The 22,828-nt window shown below is 53.8% G+C and overlaps 3 protein-coding genes across 5 annotated transcripts; 2 read left to right on the plus strand and 1 right to left on the minus strand.

Moving 5' to 3' along the window:
- The first annotated feature begins 4,946 nt into the window (after positions 1 to 4,946).
- Coro1b (coronin 1B) lies at positions 4,947 to 10,424 on the plus strand. Of its 2 annotated transcripts, none has more exons than XM_036175208.1 (11): positions 4,947 to 5,045; positions 5,641 to 5,843; positions 6,162 to 6,284; positions 6,378 to 6,507; positions 6,695 to 6,876; positions 6,962 to 7,081; positions 7,630 to 7,734; positions 7,817 to 7,962; positions 8,726 to 8,783; positions 9,618 to 9,881; positions 9,987 to 10,424. In XM_036175208.1, exons 2-11 carry the CDS (start codon positions 5,643 to 5,645, stop codon positions 10,110 to 10,112), a joined length of 1,455 nt encoding a protein of 484 aa, XP_036031101.1. In that variant the 5' UTR covers positions 4,947 to 5,045; positions 5,641 to 5,642; the 3' UTR covers positions 10,113 to 10,424. The 2 variants fall into 2 exon arrangements, with proteins under 2 accessions (XP_036031101.1, XP_036031111.1); XM_036175218.1 differs by having other exon boundaries at positions 4,947 to 5,038.
- A 993-nt stretch (positions 10,425 to 11,417) lies between these two features.
- LOC118596124 (protein tyrosine phosphatase receptor type C associated protein) lies at positions 11,418 to 13,773 on the plus strand. Its single transcript, XM_036206879.1, has 2 exons — positions 11,418 to 11,843; positions 12,963 to 13,773. The coding sequence occupies exons 1-2, from the start codon at positions 11,841 to 11,843 to the stop codon at positions 13,569 to 13,571; spliced, it is 612 nt and encodes a 203-aa protein (XP_036062772.1). The 5' UTR covers positions 11,418 to 11,840; the 3' UTR covers positions 13,572 to 13,773.
- Positions 13,774 to 13,853: 80 nt separating this feature from the next.
- Positions 13,854 to 21,168, minus strand: Rps6kb2 (ribosomal protein S6 kinase B2). Of its 2 annotated transcripts, none has more exons than XM_036188514.1 (15): positions 20,958 to 21,168; positions 20,635 to 20,675; positions 20,422 to 20,542; positions 20,124 to 20,192; positions 17,989 to 18,136; positions 16,451 to 16,508; positions 16,278 to 16,378; positions 16,055 to 16,145; positions 15,883 to 15,973; positions 15,660 to 15,767; positions 15,070 to 15,132; positions 14,882 to 14,959; positions 14,685 to 14,789; positions 14,487 to 14,599; positions 13,854 to 14,274 (listed from the first exon to the last, which is right to left on the minus strand). In XM_036188514.1, exons 1-15 carry the CDS (start codon positions 21,033 to 21,035, stop codon positions 14,085 to 14,087), a joined length of 1,455 nt encoding a protein of 484 aa, XP_036044407.1. In that variant the 5' UTR covers positions 21,036 to 21,168; the 3' UTR covers positions 13,854 to 14,084. The 2 variants fall into 2 exon arrangements, with proteins under 2 accessions (XP_036044407.1, XP_036044399.1); XM_036188506.1 differs by having other exon boundaries at positions 14,685 to 14,792; positions 20,958 to 21,167.
- Positions 21,169 to 22,828: the final 1,660 nt, after the last annotated feature.

Genomic DNA, 22,828 nt, shown 5'->3' on the forward strand with positions numbered 1-22,828 from the left:
ATGCTTTCCCCCTTATTGCCTCCATCCTGGTGGAGGAAGACAGCCGGGGATACTTCCTCTGGGCTTGATCTGATGGCCCTCTGACCTTTCCCTCACTTTCCCCATTCCTGTCTGGGTCTCTGGCTTGGGCACCAAATAGAAAAGTTCCTGTAGAGAGGGGAGGCTTCCAGGAGCCCACAGCCTAAAGCAGGAGGCAGGTGGTCCACGGAGCCAAGCTGTCTGAGACATTCACCTGCACACAGAGCCTGGGACAGGATTTCCCTAGCAAGGTGCAACCAAGAGTCGAGAGCAGCCAGACAAAAGTGAGGAGCAGTCAAGCCTGGATTCAAATCCAGCTCTGCCACACCCTGGCTTGGTAACTGGCCATGCTTTGAGGGGCATTTGAGGATTAAATGAGAAAGTGAGTGTGGCACCTGCAGGAGCTAGGCACACAGTGAAACTCTGGAGCAGACCTTTCCCTTCACTGACCTTTCCCTTCCCTGACATACAATAATGGCCCTTCAGGGGCTGGGACTGGAGGGCAGGAGGACAGCGCCACCCTCTGCCTGGAGCACCTGAGACCCTCTGATTGCTTAGTTTGCAGACAAGCCACGTCTGCGCCTTGAGGGTGGGAGACTCAGAAATCTTCAAGGTCTGACTCACTCCACTCAAGAGCAGAACTAACGTCACCGCCAGCCCTCAGGGAGGGTGGGGCAGGACCTGGGGAAGCTGCAGGTGCAGAGTGCGCTGGAATTTAAACCCCAGGACACAGACAGAAGGCTGCCCGGAGGCAGAGAACCCTGGGCACCATGGTCCCAGGAAGGGCAAAAGCTCCGGAAGTCACAGCGCTGAGCCAGTTCTTCCCCTCCAGCTGCAGATGCTGCAAGGGAAAAACAAAACAGGAAGTGCTGGAAATTGCTTCCCACACACTTCTTCACCCCCTCTTCACCCAAACAAGGGTTCTCCTGCCAGCCTCTGCTGTTCTCGGACCAGGGCTCCCTCCCTTCCCCGAACCATCCTTTCCCGTTTGTGAGTGGCTGAGGGTATGCCCTCAGCAGCAGGGGTCCATGACAGGGGTACTTTATGTGAAGCTTTTGCCTGGGAAACTTGCATCATAAAAAGGCAAGGTGGCAGGCTGTACAGGCAGCTGGGAGGTGTGCAGTCAGATCTGCATGTTTATTGCAAACTCCTTCTTCAAGTCCATTTTTCTGATCTGTGAGATGAGGGTAATGGGCTGGGTGTGGCTAACTCTGTAATCCTAGCACTCCAGATGCCAGGACAGGAGTCACATAAGTTCAAGGTCAGCCTGGGCTATGTAGTGAGACTCTGGGTCAAAAAAGCAAGGGCTGGTGGGACTAGAGAGATGGCTCAGCAGCTAAGAGCATATAATATTCTTGTAAAGGACCAAAGTTGGTTCTCAACACCCGCATGTGGCAACTTACACACATGAAACTCCAGCTCCAGGGGACCCAGTGGCCCCTCTGGTTTCCATGGACACCTATACATATGTGTGCACATAATCACATGCAAACAGATACACATATAAATTGAATTAAATAAATCTAAAGAAAAGAAAAAAAGGAGGGGTTAGAAATATGACTCAATAATAGGGTGCTTGCCTAAAACATTCAAAGTCCTGGGCTCAGTTCCCAGCACTGCAAAATAATGGATGTTATGTTCTCTTGCTGGTGATTATAAGTATGGGGTACACACATGAGAAGGCCACAGAGTGGCCATGGCAGTTTCCGAGCATAATGGTAGCCTGATGGGGTGACAGGCACCGTCTTAGTCACTGTTCTATTTTATGAAGAGACACTATGACCAAGGCAACTCTCAGAAAATAAAATAACTGGGAGCCAAGTGGCAGTGGCACACATCTGTAATCCCAGCACTCGGGAGGCAGAGGCAGGCAGATCTCTGTGAGTTCGAGGCCAGCCTGGGCTACAGAGCGAGATCCAGGACAGGCACCAAAACTACATGGAGCTTGCTTGCAGTTTCAGAGGCTTACTCCAGCATCATCATGGCAGCAGGCATGGCAGGCATGGTGCTGGGGAAGTAGTTGAGAGCTACATCCTGATCTTCAGGCAGAGAGAGTGAACTTGGTTTAGCATGGGCTTTTTAAACCTCAAAGCCCACCCCAGTGACACACTTCTTCCAACAAGACCGTATCTTCAACAAGGCCATACCTCCTAATCCTTCTCATCCCAGAGTTCCTCTCCCTGGTGACCAAGCATTCAAATATCTGAGCCTATGGGGACCAATCTCATTCAAACAGCCACAGGCAGCAAAGCCACTGGGAGAGATATTTCTGAAGTATTTGTTGAATTAATTCCTCTAACAAATTTTATATATATATATATGTGTGTGTGTGTGTGTGTGTGTGTGTGTGTGTGTGTGTATTTGGGTTTTTTTTGAGGCAGGGTTTCTCTGTGTGTAGTCCTGGCTGTCCTGGAACTCATTTTGTGGACCAGGCTGACCTTGAACTCAAGAGATCTGCCAGGGTCTGCCTAAAGGCATGAGTCACCACCACCTGCTCTAACAAATATTTAACGATCATTTACCAGATAGCTTTCTGACCAGCCTTCCATTTTAGAGACACACGTTTAGGGTTCAGAGTGTCTCTACGGGTTATTGGGCTCTGGCTCCCTCCACCATTTATTCACTGAGTAGCCTTCAACGAAGTTCTTAGACTTTTTGGGCCTTGCTTTGCCCATTTGTAAAACAGGTACTGTAATGATTGTCCTCTCCGCTTGGCTCTTTGGTAGAGAGTAAGTCTTCAGTCACCCAACAGCCATGAATATGATATGCTAATGGACACCCTGAGACCAAATGAGGCCTGGGTCAGTCAGAGCCCTCCTGGCAGGTAGCCTGGGCACCCATTATCTGCCTTCTTACACTGCTGTGGTGCCTCCTCCACAGGAAAGGTCCACCTTCCCCTTGTCCCTGCCCATTTGCTGGAGTTCACAGTCTCCAAGGGCAGAGCCTGGATTTCTGTCTCCCTTGGGACACTCCACGGTGACCTTCTCCCTTCTCCTGACAGGGGTCCCAAAGCCTCCTCAACATCAGGTCAGAGAATAAAACCTCTCTGCCATCAACTGTGACCCACCCCACAAGTGCTACCTCTTAGGGAGTGAGCCAGCCCCACCTCCAAGGTCCCTAAGGGGAGTCTCATCCATATGGGAGAATTGCTACTCAGAAGAGCTGCACCCTGGGAAGTTGACAGGATAAAGAGCAGTTTTCCTAGTGGCCCACAGAACAGGTTTGTGTTAGAGAACATGGAGACCTGAGTCCCCAGCATCCAGCTCAGGAACACACCCCAGGGGACTCGTTGCCTTCTGGGGAACTCCATCTTCCAGGTGAGATCCCTGTTTTTGTTTGTTTGTTTGTTTTTTCCAAAGGAACCAGATGTTGGATCTGAGGACTGTGAATATGAATATTTCAAAATTCTATATTCAGGCTTACTGCTCATTTATTCATCCAGGACCAAGTGGCTTTAAGCAGGGTGCTGGGTGGGGTCTCCTTCTGGGCACCAGAAGGACAGGGAGGGTCACGACAAAGTCCCTGTTTGCTGACAGGAATCTTAGCAGGGTGCCAACTAATTACACAGTGTAGCATCTGGGTCTAAGAACAAAGGATGGGAATAAGGAAAACCAGACAGTCACTGGGTGAGAGGGGAGCCTGAAAGGGCCCTCAGAGGAGGTGACACTTGAGCAGGGGTCTGGAGTCACTGAAGGATGAGGCCTTCTCAAGGCCAGGAAGAGCTTCCAGAACGAGAAAGAGGACAGGGTGTGCTAGCCTGAGGTGTCATTAGGACACATGCTGAGGATAGTGGTTGGTGTCCTGGGATGGGTGGCAGGGGTCAGACAGGAATTCTAGGAGCGGAACATGGGAACTGTGGATTTTATTTGAAGTGGGGTGATGTAGGAGGGGGAATATGGAACTGTAGCCACCTGGCCTGATGTGGGCTTCCTAAAGAACCCCTGCTACCCAGTCAAGCTACACTCCTGCCTGCCTGGGTCCAGGGTTTATGAACAGTGAGAAGTCCAAAGTCTTTGGAAATAACAAACTAAGACTGAATCCCAGCTGGGAGGCCTCAATCAAGCACATGTCCCCTCTCGGACAGTTTCTTCAGAGTGTGGTGAGCACTGAAAAGGGACACAAGCCCACCTACCCTCCTACACACAGTGGGGGCTTCATGCCCACTAAACAGAAGCACTTCTTACCTCTGCTCTGGCCTCCTCCCATGTCCCTGTTCTCTTTCTGGGAAAGACATCACCACTGGTCACTCAGGGAGGTGGGCACAGAGGAAGGAATGCTACCTTGTGGGTCCTAAGGGGGCACCTAAGTACTCCAGGATGAAACAAGATAGGGTGAATCTGAGGAGGCAAATCCAGGCTCTGAAAAGACGGAGAAAGAAAGGAAGGTGCATGGGATCCACAGGTCATCTTCTATATCGATTTTTACTAAGCCCAAGCAGGAACCACGGGTGTCCATCAGGATGTATGATGGACTTCCACGTCTTCAATTTATATAGTTGACTGACACCATGCACTCCCAACCTTGAAACTGGAACCTATGGCTGGGTGTGATGGCACTTGCCTTTAATCGCAGCACTTGGGAGGCAAATGCAGGTAGGCAGATCTTTGAGTACTGTGCCAGTTCCAGGCCAGCCAAGTGTGCATAGTAAGATCCTGTCTCAAACACAAAACAAAAAACACGTGAAAATGTTGGAGGCGGAGCGAGAGGATCCTGGCCAGCAGCACTGGGTAGGGAAATGGGAGGGCAATTTCACTCTACCCCAGGAGACTCACGGCTGTACCTGTGCACCTGTGCCGTAGTTCCTACCAGGTCCTCCCGGTGCAACGCTGCTGGCTGAGGGCCGAGCGCCCAGGCCTCGCCCCGTGGGCGGGCCATAACAAACCCCGCCTTCCGCGCGTGACCTGCCCCGCCCCCGCCCCACTCCTCTGTCACTTCCTGATTCCCGCTTCCTGCTTCCCAGAGGCCGGGATCCGGAGCCGCCCGAGGTCGCCGCCGTACTCCCCGGCGCCCCTGGCGAGCGGTGAGCGGTGAGCAATGAGAGCTGCAGGGCCGAAATAGGGGCGCAGACGTGGGCCTGGGGCGGGGGGCGTGATCCCGAAGAGCGCGTTCCCTCTGCGGCGCCCCACCCTCATTCCCAAACACCCCCCCCCCCAGTCGCCTATCTCTCCTTTCCTGGGCAGGAATCTTTGGAAGTTGGGTCCCTGGTTCTCCTTGGACAGTGCTCCGAGGCCACTTTGAGGACCTGGCAGCATCCCCGCGACCCCTGTTCTGCCAGGGTCCCCAGGCCAGACTCCTGCAGCTCTTTGCATATTGCCTGGGACTCAGCTGCGGCCTAGTAGGAAAACCAAGCCCCATTTGCTGCCTCTTCTTCCCATCACTCAGCCTCCAAACTCTTGTCATGTAAAGCTGCTTGGAACCAATTAGGACTTACAGGAGATCTAAGCTCTATCTTCCTTTCAGCAGCGTGTCCCCCCCCCCACACACACACACCCAGAGCCACGGAGGGGCTTGCGGGGAAGAGTCTGTTGGTCTCCCGGTGTCATCATGACCAATTCCTTGGTGACATGGCTCTGTGTGTCTCTTCGGAGGGCCAGAGCTGATCCAGGTGCCTCTGCCTTGCAGACATGTCCTTCCGAAAAGTGGTACGACAGAGCAAATTCCGGCATGTGTTCGGACAGCCAGTCAAGAATGACCAGTGCTATGAGGACATTCGAGTGTCCCGGGTGACCTGGGACAGTACCTTCTGCGCGGTCAACCCCAAGTTCCTGGCGGTGATTGTGGAAGCCAGTGGTGGGGGTGCATTTATGGTGCTCCCTCTAAGCAAGGTGGGCCTCTGTGGGTTAGGGTAGAGAGAGGAATGAGGACATGCTGGCCACACCTGTGGGCAGGGCAGTTTGTGCCATTTCTTGGCCCGTGGCTACTGCTGGACAGGTCATAATCCATATTTACTGCCCAGAAGGTGTTGGTGTTTATTGCCACCAAGTCTGGGTAGGAGGCTGCAGGCGTTTCCTGCACACATTCACATCTGGGCCGCCAGGAACCAGGGGAGTCACATCATGCTTACACCGTGGAGGGGTCACAGACGCTGGGAGGAATAGAGACTGGGGCTTTTGGTTCTCCTCACTGTACCTTAATGCCTACAGACAGGCCGTATTGACAAGGCCTACCCGACAGTGTGTGGGCACACGGGACCTGTCCTGGACATTGACTGGTGTCCCCACAATGATGAAGTCATTGCCAGTGGCTCAGAGGACTGCACAGTCATGGTGAGCATAGGACGCAAATGAGGGTCTTGGGTGGGGCTGACGGATGCTGGCAGCGGGGCAGGCCTGACCCCTTCCTCCCTCTCTGCACCACAGGTATGGCAGATTCCAGAGAATGGGCTGACCTCCCCTCTGACTGAGCCAGTGGTAGTGCTTGAGGGGCACACCAAGCGTGTGGGCATCATCACCTGGCACCCCACAGCCCGAAACGTGCTTCTCAGTGCAGGTCTGCACCACTCCCTGCCCCTTCTTACCCTCTCACAGGCTGAGCTAACAGATGGGGAAACTGAGACCTACAAAGAGGGAGACTCAGTTTCGTGCCAGAGGAGTGGGCAGAGTGGGGCTAGTGGGCTGATGACCCCATCATCATGCATGCCTGGGCCTGGCAGAGCTGATGGTCGCTTGCCCACCAGGTTGTGACAATGTGGTGCTCATCTGGAATGTGGGCACTGCAGAGGAGCTGTACCGTCTAGATAGCTTGCACCCTGACCTCATCTACAACGTGAGCTGGAATCGCAATGGGAGCCTCTTCTGCTCAGCTTGCAAGGACAAGAGTGTCCGCATCATCGATCCCAGGCGGGGCACCCTGGTGGCAGTAGGTATCCCCAGAGGGCAAGGATGGCAATGTATAGGCCTAGGGTCTTCACCTGCACTGCACTGACTACCTGTCCATCCTACAGGAGCGGGAGAAGGCTCATGAAGGGGCCCGGCCCATGCGGGCCATCTTTCTGGCCGATGGCAAGGTGTTCACCACCGGTTTCAGCCGCATGAGTGAACGGCAGCTGGCACTCTGGGACCCAGTGAGTGATGTAGCCAGCCTAAGGCAGGCAGGCTTGAGACCTGGGCCAGGCAGACAGAGATCAGCATGGAGGAGAAGCCTGCACTGCTTAGATCCTCAGCCTGGCCCTTGAGACTTCAGGACCTTGCCAGCCCCTCCCTTCCCTGTCTCCAGCTCTCTGGCACTCCCTGACACTCCTCCAGTGCCTCCCACATTCTTCTCTCTGCTTGCACAAACCATAAAGGTACCCTCCTCCCGGGAGCCCCCAGTCCCTGCCCTGCTACACTCCATCTCTCAGCAAAGTGAACTCCAAGGCCCCTTTGAGGCCTGGGCTGGAACCATCTGGGGCCCTCAGCCTTCCTATAACCAGACTTTCTCAGCACTTGCCTCTCTGTTTGGGAATAGTCTTAAGGCCTGGAGAAGGCTGGGAAGGTGGGACCTAGTAATGGAGAAAACCATTAGCATGTTGGGGAGTGTTGCTGTCTACTGTGTGAGACTGGCTGAGGCCAGTCCTGGAGTGTTTGGAAGGAGAAGATTCTGACTTGGCCCAATTGTCCCCCATGTGCTTAGGAAAATCTTGAGGAACCCATGGCCCTGCAGGAGCTGGATTCCAGCAATGGTGCTCTGCTGCCCTTCTATGACCCAGACACCAGTGTAGTCTATGTCTGTGGCAAGGTAAGGCTGGGTAGGGCAACAGACTGGGGCTGAGAGGCAGGGAAGGGGTCTGGTCAAGTGCTGAACTTCCTTACTCCCACAGGGTGACTCCAGCATCCGGTACTTTGAGATCACAAATGAGCCCCCCTACATCCACTTCCTGAATACATTCACCAGCAAAGAACCCCAGAGGGGTATGGGTAGCATGCCTAAGAGGGGCTTGGAGGTCAGCAAGTGTGAAATTGCCCGGTAAGGAGGTCCTCGGAGGCAGCTGACTATAGGCAGAGTTTATTTGAGGACCCAGCCAGGATGGGGGGTGGGAGGAGTCAGACTGAACAAGGCCAGGCCATCAGCATCCACAGTAAGAGTTGAGATTGTGGAGGCTAAGTTGGGCATGGTGCCATATACCTGTTACCCCAACATTTGGGAGTTAGGACTGCAAGTACAGAGGCCAGCCTGGGCTGCATAGTGAGTTCAGGGTCAGTCTGAGCTATATAGCAAGACCCTGTCTCAAACAAAAACCAAGGAAAGGGCTGGGATGCAGCTCAGTTGGTGGAGTGCCTAACATAAAGCCCAGGGTTTCACCGCAGCTCTGTAACACAAAATCTCTGGCTCATCCCTGTAATTTACTCAGGAGGTGGAGCTGGGAGAAGTTCATAGTCATCCTTAGCTCTATAGTGAGTTCGAGGCCAGCCTGGGGTACAAGAAACCATGTTTCAAAAAATAAAGGGAATAGCACAGGCCTTTAATCCCAGATTCTTGCAGAGGCAGGCTGATCTCCACGAGTTTGAAGACTTCTAAGGCTACACAATGAGACCCTGTCTCCAAAAAAAAAGCAAAGAAAAATCACAATCACAAAGTTGCCTAGGGTCACTCGAGAGGAACCCTTGAAATAGGGAGGCCACAAGCACCAGTCACGTACGTGGGGTGTCAGGCCAGCATGTGGAAATGTCCAGGTGAGGAAACTGGAGAGCTGTAGGGGATTCCACTGTGGCTCTCCTTCCTTTTGCAGGTTTTACAAACTGCATGAGCGCAAGTGTGAACCCATAGTCATGACCGTGCCAAGAAAGGTGAGGCTGCTGAAACCCGTCTACCCACTCTTCCCTAGCACAAGGGCCACACCAGGGCAATGGGAGAGGCTGGTAAATGAGTTGTAGGGATGACACAGGGTGAGCTGAGGCCCTGCAGTGACAGAGGCCAGGCACATAAGAGCAGGGTGCCAGGGATAGAGGGCCTCCCAAAGGAGGCAGGACTACAGTAGGTTTGCGATGGTGCTCTGTGGGGGTGGGGCTAGACGGACAGGGGCCCTGGCCATGAATCTCATGGGAGGGGCCTGGCCACATATGGCTTGGCCTCAGATGCCCAGCCAGGAGCCTGGAACACATTCCCACTGTCCTCCAGTTGCTGTTCACAGACTTAGTGTGCCAGGCATGCCCTGGAATAAAGCCCACAGTCCATCTGAGGGGCACAGATGTGGCTCACAGGACTCACAAAGCCATATAACTGGCCCTTGTGGTCTGCTAGAGAGGGTGCCAGCAAGGGTTGTGCCAAGCAAGATCAGGCAAGACTTCAGTGGGAACATTCAGAAAGTGAAAAGGGAGATTTGAACTCGGAAGATCCCTGGGGATCAGGCCTTTGGAGGATGGGTTGATGGTACACACCTTTAATCCCAGCACTCAGGAGGCAGAGGCAGGCAGATCTCTATGAGTTTGAGGCCAGCCTGGTCTGCAGAGTGTGTTCTAGGACAGCCAGAGCTACACAAAGAGACCCTGTCTCAAAACAAAAACAAGCAAACAAAAGAGTACAAATCAGGAGGATGTGGAGGATGCAGCCACCCAGAGACTAGAGGTGAGACCCCTGGTAGGGCCCTCAACAGATTCTGACCTCCCCTACCTGGTGCGCAGTCTGACCTCTTCCAGGATGATCTGTACCCTGATACAGCCGGACCTGAGGCTGCTCTTGAGGCAGAGGATTGGGTGAGCGGGCAGGATGCTGATCCGATCCTGATCTCACTACGGGAAGCCTATGTGCCCAGTAAACAGCGGGACCTGAAGGTCAGCCGGCGAAATGTGCTATCGGACAGCCGGCCTGCCAGTTCCAGCCGCCCTGGACCCTCCACAGCTACCACAATTACTGATGTTCCCAGTGGCATCTTTGCTGGGGCTGGTGTATGTGTCCTACATTTCGGGGTGCTACCCAATTGCCTGGGCCTCGGGCCTCTACCATAGGGGTGAGTTGTGGTTGGTGGCCCTGACTTCCACGTGTCCTTACAGGAACCTGGGAAACTGGAAGAGGTGATGAGAGAGCTCCGGGCGCTCCGGGTGCTGGTCAAGGAACAGGGGGAGCGCATCAGCCGCCTGGAGGAGCAGCTGGGCCGCATGGAGAATGGGGATACATAGGACCACCGGGGACCTGCTCCCGACACTGCTTCCCCCTCCTCCTCTACCCCTTCCCACCTAGCTTCTGTGGCCAGGCCGCACCAGGCAGTTTGCTGCTCAGTGCCTCTTGGGCAGGTCATGACCAGTTTGCACCTCTCCACAGCCTGGGGCCCGGTGGGAAGCACCACCTGGCTTTTGGAAGATTTTTGTACCAAGGCAAACTCCCAAGTACTTCAAGGGACCATCTTCTTACCTGCCCAGCCCACTGCCCCCTCCTCAGAGAAAGCAGAGATGGTTCTATATTTTCATTCCAAATAAAATGCTCTTTCTAAAGCCAGGTTTGACCTGCTGCTGTGGAGGGTCGGGGGTGGGGTGCTACCAGGAATGGAAGCAGCCAACTGTGGAAAGTAGCCCCGCGTACCTGAACTTCACCACGCAGAGAAACTAAGGCAAAAAGGCTAGGGACGCATGTGAGAGATGGGTTTAGTAGATAAAATTACTCGCTAAGCAAGCCTTATGGCCTGAATTTGATCCCTGGAACCCACAGCAGAGAGGTAGCTGACCCCCATCTATACCCACATGTGCACAGTTGGCTTTTTTTTCTTTTTTTTTTTGGTTTTTTGAGACAGGGTTTCTCTGTAGCTTTGCGCCTTTCCTGGAACTCGATTTGTAGCCCAGGCTGACCTCGAACTCACAGAGATCCGCCTGGCTCTGCCTCTCGAGTGCTGGGATTACAGGCGTGCGCCACCACTGCCCGGCTCCACAGTTGGCTTTTGTTTGAAACACGGTTCCCTCTGTGTAGCCCTGGCCATTCTGGAACTCACTCTAGACCAAGGTGGCCTGAACTCAGAGGTTTACTTGCTTCTGACTCCAGAGTGCTGGGATTAAAGGCGTGCTCCACCACTGCCTGGCTTAGTATTTTGTTTTGGTTTTTGGAGACAAGGTTTGTCTGTGTGACAGCTTTGGCTTGTCCAGGCTGGTCTTGAACTCAGATATCTGCCTGCCTCTGCCTCTTTTTTTTTTTTTGAGTTTTTCGAGGGAGGGTTTCTCTGTGTAGCTTTGCACCTTTCCTGGACTAGCTCTGTAGATCAGGCTGGCCTCGAACTCAGAGATCCACCTGCTTCTGCCTCCTGAGTGCTGGGATTACAGGCATGCGCCACCACCACCCGGCATATATTTTATTTTTATGTGCATTTGTGTTTTGCCATGGGTGTCGGGTTTCCCCTGAAACTGGAGTTAGACAGGTGTGAGCTGCCATGTGGGTGCTGGGAATTGAACTCTGGGTCATCTGGAAGAAGAGTCAGCACTCTTAACCCCTGAGCCGTTTCTCCAGCCCTAGTTTGTTTTTTTAAAGGCTAGCCGGGTACACAGCTTTGGTCCCAGCATTCCAGAGATAGAAACAGGAGGATCTCCTTGAGTTCCAAGCCAGCCAGAGCTCCACAGTACATAGGTGGATGTCCTGCTTTGAGTCAGATGTACACTTCCTCTCTTTGGAGTTGTGGTCCCAGATCCTGTGGCCACCTCACCTAGAGAGGCTTGGGAAGATTTGGTATGGGTCTGGATGACGCTGAGAGGCCAAGACCCCATGAGGGTCCTGTGACAGGCAAGAGTGGGTAGGGTGTTTCTGGCAGGAAACGGAAGTGCCAGTAACTTCTACACTAGTTAGTATACTTGAGAGCTCCGGGGCTCACTTCTCACTCAACACAGCCAGGGTCAGAGGTGGGTGCCTGCGCAAAGGCCGTCCGATCAATGGTAAGCTGTAGAGCCCTCTGGGTTCTTGGGGCACAGTGGGCTGGAGATGGATTATTGAGGTTCCAGGAGCTAAGGAAGGGTCCTGTCACAAGAGACCTGGGGTAGCAAGGCCCAGGACTAACATGGGGCAAAACCTAGCCCTCACCTCAGAGCTGGGCTCTCTGGAATTCAGGGCAGGCCTTGCAGTACCTCACTCCAGGTCTGGCCTTGCTCTAAGAACCTTGGGATGATCCCTCATCTGGTCCCTTCATGAGGTGAGTTTGGGTTAACTCCTTCCCTGGAGTATGGTAGGCTAGGGGAGGCTTGTACCCAGCACCCTTCCCCCACCCCATGCTACCACACCTCCCACCTGCTTTGTTCCAACCGCAGGCTTCCTCTGATAGCTACACATGCTACCCCAAACTGTGTCATGGCCCTGCATGCCTGAGGCCCTCCAGGGCAGAATGGGGAGCTGAACGGAAACCCTGCAGTTGGGGCAGCCCCGTGGTTGGGAGGAGGGGCTTCAAAGATCTCATCCATCCTAGGACCAGCCATCCTCCAAGTTGGTCTAGATATTCCCATCATGGACTCCAGAGAGCCACCTGCCTCTCATGCCCTTCAGCTCCCTCCACTGCCCAGGCAGGCCATTTACCACACCCAGCTAATGCCCGTTGGGCATCTGTGCCATCACGGTTCTGGGTGCTGCCACTTCTCCAGCCCCATCATCCAGGAGCTTATTCTGGTGGGAAAGGCAACGGAACAAATAATAGAGTTTTCTCTGCTGGGATTTGGTGGGAAGAGTAAATAAGGGCCCTGAGTCATGGACCAGGTAGTACAGAGCTCTGGTAGGGCCTCATCAGCAAGGCCTAGGCCATGGCAAGCAGGTAGCCCTGAGGCTGTGAGAGCACAGCATCTGAGCAGAGGGCCAGCCAGGGCACAGGCCTCAGGCGGCGGCAGGCCAGGGCCATGAGAAGTGGATTACAGGGTTGAGATGAAGTGATCTCACTAGGGCAAGGCCTTGACCAAATAAGGGCTGGGGACTTTCTGCTTGACTGTCCCTGTTTTGCCTAAGGCAACTTAGGAGAGTCAGATGAGAGACGCTGGGCTCATGGGTAACAACTCCTCCTACTGTCCCCACAGGCTCTGTCTGGTCCCCTCCGATGTAGGATGCTGTTAGTCCTGCCAGGGGCCTTGGCCTCGGGGGTAGGCACTGAGGACGACGGTGCAGGCTCCAGTGCCGTCACCATCATCCTGCTGTTCCTGCTCCTGCTGCTGCTTGTCACTGCCCTGGCCTTGGCCTGGCACCGCCTCAGCCGGGTCTCAGGGGGCTACTACCACCCAGCTCGCCTGGGCGCTGCGTTGTGGGGCCACACCCGGCGCCTGCTCTGGGCCAGCCCTGCAGGCCGCTGGCTCCGGGCCCGCACTGAGCTGGGATCCTCAGAGGAACCAGAGCAGCGAGAGGATGAACAGGATGCCGAAGAGGATTTCACGATAGATGGTGGCCCCGAGGAGGCTGGTCCCCAGGAAGAGGAGCAGCGGTGTGAGGCGGGAGCTGAAGCAAAGCAGGGCCCAGAAGCACACGACACAGACAGTGAAGGGGGCCTGGACCTCAGCTCTCAAGTTCCTGTGGGCTCAGGCAGCAGCGCTGAGGCTCTTCTCAGCGACCTGCATGCCTTTTCAGGCAGTGCAGCCTGGGATGACAGTGCCAGGAAGGCAGGGGGCCAGGGCCTCCATGTCACCGCACTGTAGGAACCAGCCTGTGGTCCTGTCCCGGCCCCAGCCCCCAACTATCTCTTTTCCCATGCTGTCCTGATGAAACACAAACTGCCCCGACCTTCATCATCCCATCCTCACCTGCAGCTTCTCAGACTGCCACCTGACCGTTTCCCAGAGTGTGCCCCTCCACACACACACCGGGCAGACCCTGAAAATAAAACTTCTCAAGTCCTGAGATCTGTAGTCCTTTAGCATCCCCTCCTCTCCCTAAACAGGTCATTCTTGTGTCCTGGAGTCCGGCGAAAGCCACTGAGCCATGATTCAGTCCTTTAATTCCTTCTATAAGGGCATGGGGAAATCCCTTCTGATGGAATGGCACTGGGATCTGCTGCAGTGGCTGCAAGCTGCAGCCTTCCACATACATGATTGTAGGGCTCAACCACCCCAAAAAAGACACTGTCATCTCCCAAATCTAGCCAGCTTGGAGACAGCCAGGTTCTCACAGCCGGCGGGAACCAGCCTCAGTGCCGCCCTCTTCCTCTAGTCTTAGCGCCCTGGGCGCCCGCGGCCCTTCTTGGATTTCTTGGTCCCTGAGGGGGGACGGATGGGAAGAGGGGCAGTGCTTGTGGGTGGTGGCGGCGACGGTGGTGGCAGGAGTGGAGGTAGAGATGGCTCCATGGGCTCTGGTGGGCCAGGGCTGGGCCGGAACCCCTCAAAGGGAGAGAACTTGAGGGGGCTGCAGGAGAAACCAAGGCAGAGTTTGAGCCTCCTAAGCTTAGTCAGGAACTTGCGGTAGGCCCACACTGCCGCTTTAGCAGCCCTGGTGCAGATGTGCAGGGGTCCCATGGTGGGCTAGCTCTAAAGAAGAGCTTGGCCAGAGTAGCCAAAGGTACTGGTCTATACTAGAGAGCCCCTCCCCGGCCACATGCCCGCCCTCTCACGGGGTACCTGATGGGAGTGCGGGGACTGCTGTTAAGACGCCTGGGGGACCGCAGCTTGGGCTGGAAAGAGAAGCCCTCCTTGATGCTGTCCAGGACAGAAGGTGCCACATATGTGAAGCCCTGTGGGGAAAGGCCAGGCGATGCTTGACATTCCAGCCCCTAGCTATAATCCCTGCTCTGGTCCCCATCACCCCCAGGCCCTCACCAGGAAGGCTTGGTTGGCACTCTCGCTGAGGGCTGTGTCGTCAGGACTATCTACCGGCGTCTGTCGTGTGAAGCGTGTATCAAACTGGCTCACATCCTCTTCTGACTGCTGTGGGAAGATCCATGTGAGGAGTTAGGGGGATCCGAAGTGCAGGGTCTCCACCTGCCATGGAGCCAGAAGGATGCCCAGACACTCACCAGACTCGGCCTGAAGGGGGGGTCCACACGGCGGGCCAAGAGGTCATCCCAATTGATGTGCCGGAAGAAGGGGTGCCTCTGAGGGTAGAGGGTGCCCAGGAACATGTCAGTGATTCACCTTGCCCAGCTCCTTGCTGTAGCCCACTTCATCCTCTGGCCCCAACTCCTTATGATAATCCTAGACTCACCTGCACCTCAGCAGCATCTCCTGGGCCACCCCCAATTCGTTGAATGGGATTCCGCTTCAGAAACTGCAGAAGCAGAGAAAAGGTGAGGATGGGGAGCAATTGATGGTGTGTGCCCAGCCTCCAGAATGGGGAGAAGGCAAGCAGAAAACAAGGTGTAGGCTCTGGAATATGGGCTCTGCCCACTGAATCCTCAATCCTTTCAGAGCTTGGTTGAGTGCCCTCTTCATGAAGCCTTGGCAAACTCCTGCTCACGTCCATCTCTTTAGAGGGCTTAGGATCGATGTGACTCTCCTCCCCCCTTAACAGGCTGCTGCTGGCATTTCTGATGGAACAGGGCTGGTTCACAAGAACACCCTTCTGATGAAGACACAGACCCAGGGCTGCTCAGGCTCTCAGAGCCCAGGCCTGAACTAATAAAGGTCTTGAACCCCAAAGCCAGCATTCCTATCATTCCCAAAGGCAAACTGCACAGGATAGGGGGGCCCCAGCCTTCCCCAGGGCCTAGGGACAGTCAAGCATATGTACAGAATTGCTGACAGGGCTTGGGGGAAAGAGATGGGAGCCTGTCCCTGGACAAGAGGGAGCCCCACCTTTTTGGCAAGATCCCGAGCATCCGGGGTGAGGTAGGGGGGCAGTACCAGCTTCCCTTTCATGATTTTATCCATAGTTTTCTTTCGGTTCTCTGCGGTGAAGGGCGGCTGGAGGAGGCAGAAGGTGAGAGCAGCCTAGGGGGTCTTCCCACCAAGTCCTGCCCCAGCCTGGAAGGGGGGGTTCTCCCCAACACCCACCCTCCTCCCAAGGAGCTGGACTTGCCGATCCAGTGAGCATGTCGTACATCAGGGCCCCCAGGCTCCACCAGTCCACTGCCCGGTTGTGGCCACTGCGCACTAAAATCTCTGGGGCCCTGGGAGGCAGGTGAACTGTCAGGAAGGGCAGGGCCTCTCCAGTTAGTCTCTCAGACCCAGGACCGGCTGGTGCTACTTACATGTACTCAATGGTGCCACAGAAGGTGTGAGTGATAGCTCCCTCATGAATGGACTCTTTGCAGAGTCCGAAGTCTGTCAGTTTGATGTGGCCTGAGGAAGAACGTCAAAGGGTGACATGGGATGAAATATGGCCTAGACACACTTGTGGGCTCCTCAGTCCTGCCGCAGACCCGCCAAGACAGGGGATGCAGGGGTAGGCATGCATGCATGCAACATGCTCACCTTGGCTGTTGAGCATGATGTTCTCAGGCTTGAGATCCCGGTAGATGATGCCTTGGGAATGGAGATGGCCCAGGGCCAGTGTGATCTCAGCCAGGTAGAAACTGCAGACAGGACAAGGTAAAGGCTGGGCAAAGATGGGGGGAAGGCAAGGACAAGCACCCCCAGACACCCACCAGGCTGTGTCTTCCAAGAAGATGCCTTCTCGCTCAAGATGTGTGAAGAGCTCACCACCTGCAACACAAAGCATGTTAGCAGCCAGGGGCTCAGCCCAGCCCGTTGCTGGCCGAGTGTCAGTTTCTTCTAGAGAAAAATGGGACTTGTAGATCCCACCCTACCTGCCTCCCAGAGCTGCCGTGGGGACTCAATTCAATCAGCAAACATCTACCGTCGCCTACTCACTCGGTGCCTGGCCCTGTGCTGGGTGAAGCTGGGACAAAGTTGAGGAGACCCAGCCATTGCCCTCAGGATGCTCAGTCTAATGGGGAGACAGACATGCGCACACTGCTCTAGGATCCAGGTAAGAGCTCTGAGAACTTCACCACAGAGGCCCGTGGTAGAGGCCATAGGAAGCTAATCTCAACACACTGATGGAAAACGGGCAGTGAAGGAAGGTGTGGTGTTCAGGGCGTTGATATAGTGAAGAGGGCTACCGAGCATGCACGTAGAAGCTTGTAGGGCCCAGCAGGTACTGGCGCAGCAGGTAGAAAGCATGGGCCTCAATCACCCCGGTAAGCAGTGGCGTGACCAAAAAGGCCAAGGCTTTCTTTGGGTAGTGAGAGAAGCATGCTCCAGGAGGATGTTTGCAATCAGTGGAGGACATACAAGAAGCCAGGTGAGCTAGACCCTCAAAGCTAGTTTAGAAACAGACCTGCCTGGTGTGGTAGCACACACTTTTAATCCCAGACAGGGGCAGGGGTGTCTTTGAGTTCTGGGTTGTAAGTTCCAGGTCAGCCAGTGCTATATAGTGAGACCCTGTCTCAAAAAAAGACAAAACAAGTAGGTGTAGTGGCACATGCTTTTAACCCCAGCACTCAGCACGCAGAGACAGCCATATTTCCCGGTTTGAGGATCTGGATTCAAGGTGAATCTCCTGAGTTCAGGGCCAGCATGGTCTACATAGTGAGTTCCAGGCAGGCCATGGCTACACATAAGCAGATCCTGTCTCAAAAAAACCAAAAAATTAAGCCGGGTGGTGGTGGCACACGCCTTTAATCCCAGGGCCAGGCGGATCTCTGTGAGTTTGAGGCCAGCCTGGGCTACCAAGTGAGTTCCGGGAAAGGCGCAAAGCTACACAGAGAAACCCTGTCTTGAAAACCCAAAAAAAAAACCCCAAAAAATAAAAAAATAGATCTTATAGAAACAGTAACTATTCATGAGACTTCCAAGATGAAGGATGCAGTTAGATAGGGACCTGACTGGGTGTCTGGCACACAGGTAACAGGCAGAAAAGGTAGCGAAACTGGATGAAATTTCCCTCTGGACATCAGCACAAACTCCCAGCAGCCCCACACACCCCACAAACACTAGGCACTGGATGGATGTTTGCTGAATGAATGAACAAATGAAGGGACAGACAGATGGACATGGCCAGGCATGGTGTGTGAGCCTCTTAGCCGTCCTCTACAACCGTCTCCCTCAGGACTCCCTAATCCCCCCGCGACCCCAGGCTGGCCCTCTGCCACCCACTACTCAGCCTAGCCCACACACCTACCACTGAGGCACTCCAGGATGAGGTAGAGTTTGCCACCTGTCTGGAAAGCGTAGGCCAGTTCCACAATGAAGGGATGCTTCACGGATTCTAGAATGTTCCGCTCAGCCCGGGTATGTGCTGTGTCCTTGGCATTGCGTACAATCTTGGCCTAGAGATGCAGGAGTGGCTTAGAAGGTGAGGTACCCAGAGTGCTTTCCTTTTCACTCGGTGGTTTGATTGTCTTGTATTCAACCATGCAAAAGGGGAGCTAGTGTTCTAGTGAGTACATGAATACAAGTTAAGACTCTTGTTTTTTTGTTTTTGTTTTTCCAGACAGGGTTTCCTTGTGTAGCTTTGGTGCCTGTCCTGGATCTCACTCTGCAGACCGGGCTGGCCTTGAACTCAGAGATCCGCCTGCCTCTGCCTCCCAAGTGCTGGGATTAAAGGCGTGTGCCGCCACTACCACCCAGCTAAGTCAAGACTCTTGTTTCAAAAATATATTGAGCCGGGTGGTGGTGGTGGTGGTGGTGGCAGCGGCGGCGGCGGCGGCGGCTGCTCGCCTTTAATCCCAGCACTCAGCACGCAGAGACAGCCATATCTCCCGAGTTTGAGGATCTGGATTCAAGGTGAATCTCCTGAGTTCAGGGCCAGCATGGTCTACATAGTGAGTTCCAGGCAGGCCAGGGCTACACATAAGCAGATCCTGTCTCAAAAAAACCAAAAAATTAAGCCGGGCGGTGGTGGTGCATGCCTTTAATCCCAGCACTCGTGAGGCATAGCCAGGTGGATCTCTGTGAGTTCAAGGCCAGCCTGGTCTCCAAAGCGAGTTCCAGGAAAGGCGCAAAGCTACACAGAGAAACCCTGTCTCGAAAAACCAAAAAGAAAAATTGAAACACAACTTGGTTATATAAACGTCTAGACTCTAGGTCTGTGTAGACCATGGACACCCAGCGATATCATGATCTCCCGATCAGTAACCAACCCACAGAATCAGGGTGCCAATGGTGGAACATGATCACGATGAACCCTTTTTCTAGAGGCTTCTCCAGTTGCCCTCCACAAGACCTGGTCAGGACAAAGATGATTGGAGGACTGGGAACAAGACTCACATATTGAAAGTGCATGCTACGCAAGCATGGAGATCTGAGTTCAAATCCCCAAGTACCCATATCAAAGCCAAGGATGGCTGAAGTGTGAGTGTGTGCGTGTGAGTTTGTGTATGAGTGTGTGTGAGTGTGTGCACGTGTGCGTGTGAGTATGTACGCATGTGCATGTGTGTGTGAGTGTGTGCACATGTGCATGTGAGTGTGTTTGTGTGTGAGAGTGTGTGTGTGTGTGTGTGTGTGTGTGTGTGTGTGTGTGTGTGCCTGTAACCTCAGCACTGAGGTGGAGACAGAAGGATCACTGGGGCTTGCTGGCCACCAGTGAGAGACCCTGTCACATAAGATAGGAAAATGATAAAGTAGGGAATCCTATACTCTCCCCTGGCCTCTATACATGTATAAATCACCTGATGCCCCCCCCCCAGTTAGTTTAAGATGATTACTTTGTGAAAGATCCTTAGTTAGTTACAGTCGACCCCCACCCCACATCTGTCTTTTTCTAGCTTCTCAGCCATGACCCTTCTGCCATCTTTTGTCATTTGAATTTCTCTGTAATTCTGCTGCTGTGAGCAGTAAACCTTTTCAGGAACTGGTTTATCCTCTCAGTTTCTCAACCCTGACACTTTGTTATTCAAAACAAGGTATCATTATGTAGCCTAGGCTGTCCTAGAACAACTCAGATCCTCCTCCTGCTTCATCCCTTCAAGTTCTGAGACTACAGGTGTATCCTACCAAATTCAGCTGAACTTGACACAACTGACACACCAAGCCAGGCCATTCCTTGTGGGTTCCTGTTTATCTGCACCTCTGCCTTATTATAGTCACTGAATGTCAACACACTCCCCCAACTAGCCCTGACAATCAAAACTGCCCATGTCCCCTAGCAGGCAAGCTGCCTTAAGAACTACTACAAATAGTATATATGACAATAGACACTAAGCTAGCAAGTGCCAAGATAGCGACTGTCCCCATCACATTCACAGTTGTCCTTCCTGGCGCAGGTTGCTGGGGATGGTAGCTACTCGGTATTTGCTGGCTAAGCAAATGACTCACCTTTCTCAAGACTTTCATGGCATATATTTTGCCCAAGTTGGTGCCTTGCACTTTTCTCACCTGGAACACCTGTAGGGCAGGGGAGACAGGATCAACTTCCCTCACCCATCCTATTTTCAAGGCGCCCCACCCTAAAGCTCCAGTACTGGGACCAAAAGGCCTAAGCTCAGCTCAAGGGTGGAGCTGTAAAGATCTCTATCTGCCCTTCCCTCCCTCCGGTTTCCAGCCTTTTGGGTGTGAGGGATGGCATGCTGCCTCAGGCTAGAGCTGGGGTCACAAGGGGAAGGGGTGCTAGTACCTTGCCATAGCCCCCCTTGCCCAGTACACTCAGGAGCTCAAAGCAATGGGGGCCGATGCGTTCAGGGCTCTGGTTCACGCTGCTCTCTGTCAGCTCCACCTCCTCATAGTGTCCCACCGTCCTAAAGACACATTAATGAGGGCAAGGTTCTAGTGTACCCCAAGTCCCATCCCCTACTCCGTGCCCCCATCCCCCAGAGAGACCCTCACTCACTCCAGGCCAGCAGCCCTCAACTCGCCAAGGGGACACACCTCCTGTGAGAAACCGAGGGGTAAGAACCATGGGAGGTACCAGAGTATCTCCTTCCAACCCAGACTGAACTGCTTGGCCCGGTGGAAAGGACTACGGATAGGAGAGAGCAGGGATGGGGAAAGGCTGGGGAAGAGGGACCAAGGACAGAAAAGGGAAGATCGGGTCCAGGGGCTGGAAGAATCGGGGTTTGTAGGGGTCAGAGCCCACTCAGAGTAGGGAGTGCCGTGCCTTTGGTTAACTGGCTAGGCTCCCGGGTCCATTGGCGCCCGGCGGGAAACACTCACCGCAGGGCTGAACTCGGGTTCGCCCTCGCCCTCGCTGCCTTCCTCGGTCTCCAAGTCTATATCAAACACGGCGGCCATAGCTCCGCCGGCCCCGCGGGCCCCTCGGCCCGGACCAGGCGGAGCTCTGACTGACAGGCTCAGGTTTGGGATCTGCGTTATCTCTCCGCGACGGCTGCTGCGCGCGCTACTGACGCAAAGTAGCTTCGCCCACTCTCCGGTAAGCCCTTTAGCCAGGTGGGAAGGAAAGATGGCGGCTGTCGCAAAGCCTCTCGGGAGTTGTAGTTCCCGAGATCTGGACCACTCATCCTGCAGCCTTCTGAACCGAGTTTACCAGACCTCTTCTTTCCAATAGGGCTCTTCTGTGTTCGCACCCGACACGAGCAACGCAGAGCCTCCCGTTTTGGCTCTGGGGCAAATTCGAGATTGAATGGGCAGAATCACAGGTGCATGCAGGTTTGAGTTTGAATGGCAAATCGTCAGCCCTTTTTGGAGCTGTGAGCTGCCAGGCAAGTCATGTCTGTTCGACTGTATTAGGGACACTCCCCACAAATCTCCCTGAAGCTCTTAGACCCTGCAGGTCTGACATTTGCTGGGTGATTGCCTCAGCACACTTTAAGCATATTAAGTATTCCTGCTGCCTGGTTCATAGTAGGTACTTTAATAGAAGGTTTGAAAGGCCGGACGGTGGTGGCCTTTAATCTCAGCACTCGGGAGGTGGAGGCTGGAGAATCTCTGAGTTCGAGGTCAGCCTGGTCTATAGAGCGAGTTCCAGGACAGCCAGGGCAACATAGTGAAATACTATCTGTTCCCTCATCTGTGGCATGGGGACACTAGTGTCTGCCTGGAGGTATGAAGGGAGATGGTTATTCCTACTGCTCATCGCAGGCCAACGGACACAGTGAAGCACTGCTAGGCATTTCCAGCAGGCTTCATGACTATCATGGACTTTGCATAAAGACAGGAACACTGATCTCAGTTTCTATGGCTTTGCCCAAGGCCAGAGGTCCACATAGGTTCCCTTCCCCCACCTCTTTTTTTGTTTGTTTGTTTGTTTGTTTGTTTTTCGAGACAGGGTTTCTCTGTGTAGCTTTGCGCCTTTCCCGGAACTCACTTGGTAGCCCAGGCTGGCCTCGAACTCACAGAGATCCGCTTGGCTTTGCCTCCCAAGTGCTGGGATTAAAGGCATGTGCCACCACCCCCCGGTGGTTCCCTCCTCTTATAGGTGACACAAAGAGACAGATCTGGAGGGGTGGAGGAGGGCCTGGGTTTGGACCCACTCCCATCTGGACTGGGCGTGACAGTACGGAGATGAAGCTACTCTGTTAGTTCCTTAAAGGCCAGTGTGGTGATATATTGTGTACCCTAATAAAGCTTGCCTGAGGATCAGAGGACAGAGCCAGCCACTAGATTAGACAAAGAGGCCAGACAGTGGTGACACACACCCTTAATCCTATCACTCAACAGGCTAAACTGTCCCAGGCTTTTTCTTTTAGGTCACCAACCAGCTCCAAAATCATGACACAAAGTCTTCTTATTAGTTATGAATGCTTGGCCATAGCTTAGGCTTGTTTCTTGCTAGCTCTTATAATTTAACCTTCTCTTCAGCTATGAATTATCTTGGGGCTTTTTACTCTTCTTTCTCTCTCTCTCTCTTTCTTTCTTTCTTTCTTCCTTCCTTCCTTCCTTCCTTTCTTTCTCTCTCTCTTTCTTTCTTTCTTTCTTTCTTCTTTCTTTCTTTCTTCCTTTCTTCCTTTCTTCCTTTCACTGCTACTCATGTCTGGCTGGCTGGCATCTGCCTGGCTTCTGGCCCCAGGTGTGTTCTTCTCGTTCTCCCTTCTTCTCTTCTCCCTCTTCTCTCTCAAGCCTAGAGC

The sequence above is a fragment of the Onychomys torridus genome, chromosome 1 (genome assembly GCF_903995425.1).
Source record: "Onychomys torridus chromosome 1, mOncTor1.1, whole genome shotgun sequence".
NCBI classification, from domain to species: Eukaryota; Metazoa; Chordata; class Mammalia; order Rodentia; family Cricetidae; genus Onychomys; species Onychomys torridus.

Excerpts from the sequence above, each read along its gene's own strand:
- Rps6kb2 (XM_036188506.1), bottom strand. The coding sequence starts at position 21,035 with ATGGCCGCCGTGTTTGATATAGACTTGGAGACCGAGGAAGGCAGCGAG. Across the intron at positions 20,676-20,957 it reads AACCCGAGTTCAGCCCTGCG|GAGGTGTGTCCCCTTGGCGA; the intron begins GTGAGTGTTTCC and ends GGTTTCTCACAG. Across the intron at positions 16,509-17,988 it reads CATCCTGGAGTGCCTCAGTG|GTGGTGAGCTCTTCACACAT; the intron begins GTAGGTGTGTGG and ends TTTGTGTTGCAG.
- Coro1b (XM_036175208.1), top strand. The coding sequence starts at position 5,643 with ATGTCCTTCCGAAAAGTGGTACGACAGAGCAAATTCCGGCATGTGTTC. Across the intron at positions 7,735-7,816 it reads TAGTCTATGTCTGTGGCAAG|GGTGACTCCAGCATCCGGTA; the intron begins GTAAGGCTGGGT and ends TTACTCCCACAG. Across the intron at positions 9,882-9,986 it reads GCATCTTTGCTGGGGCTGGT|GAACCTGGGAAACTGGAAGA; the intron begins GTATGTGTCCTA and ends GTGTCCTTACAG.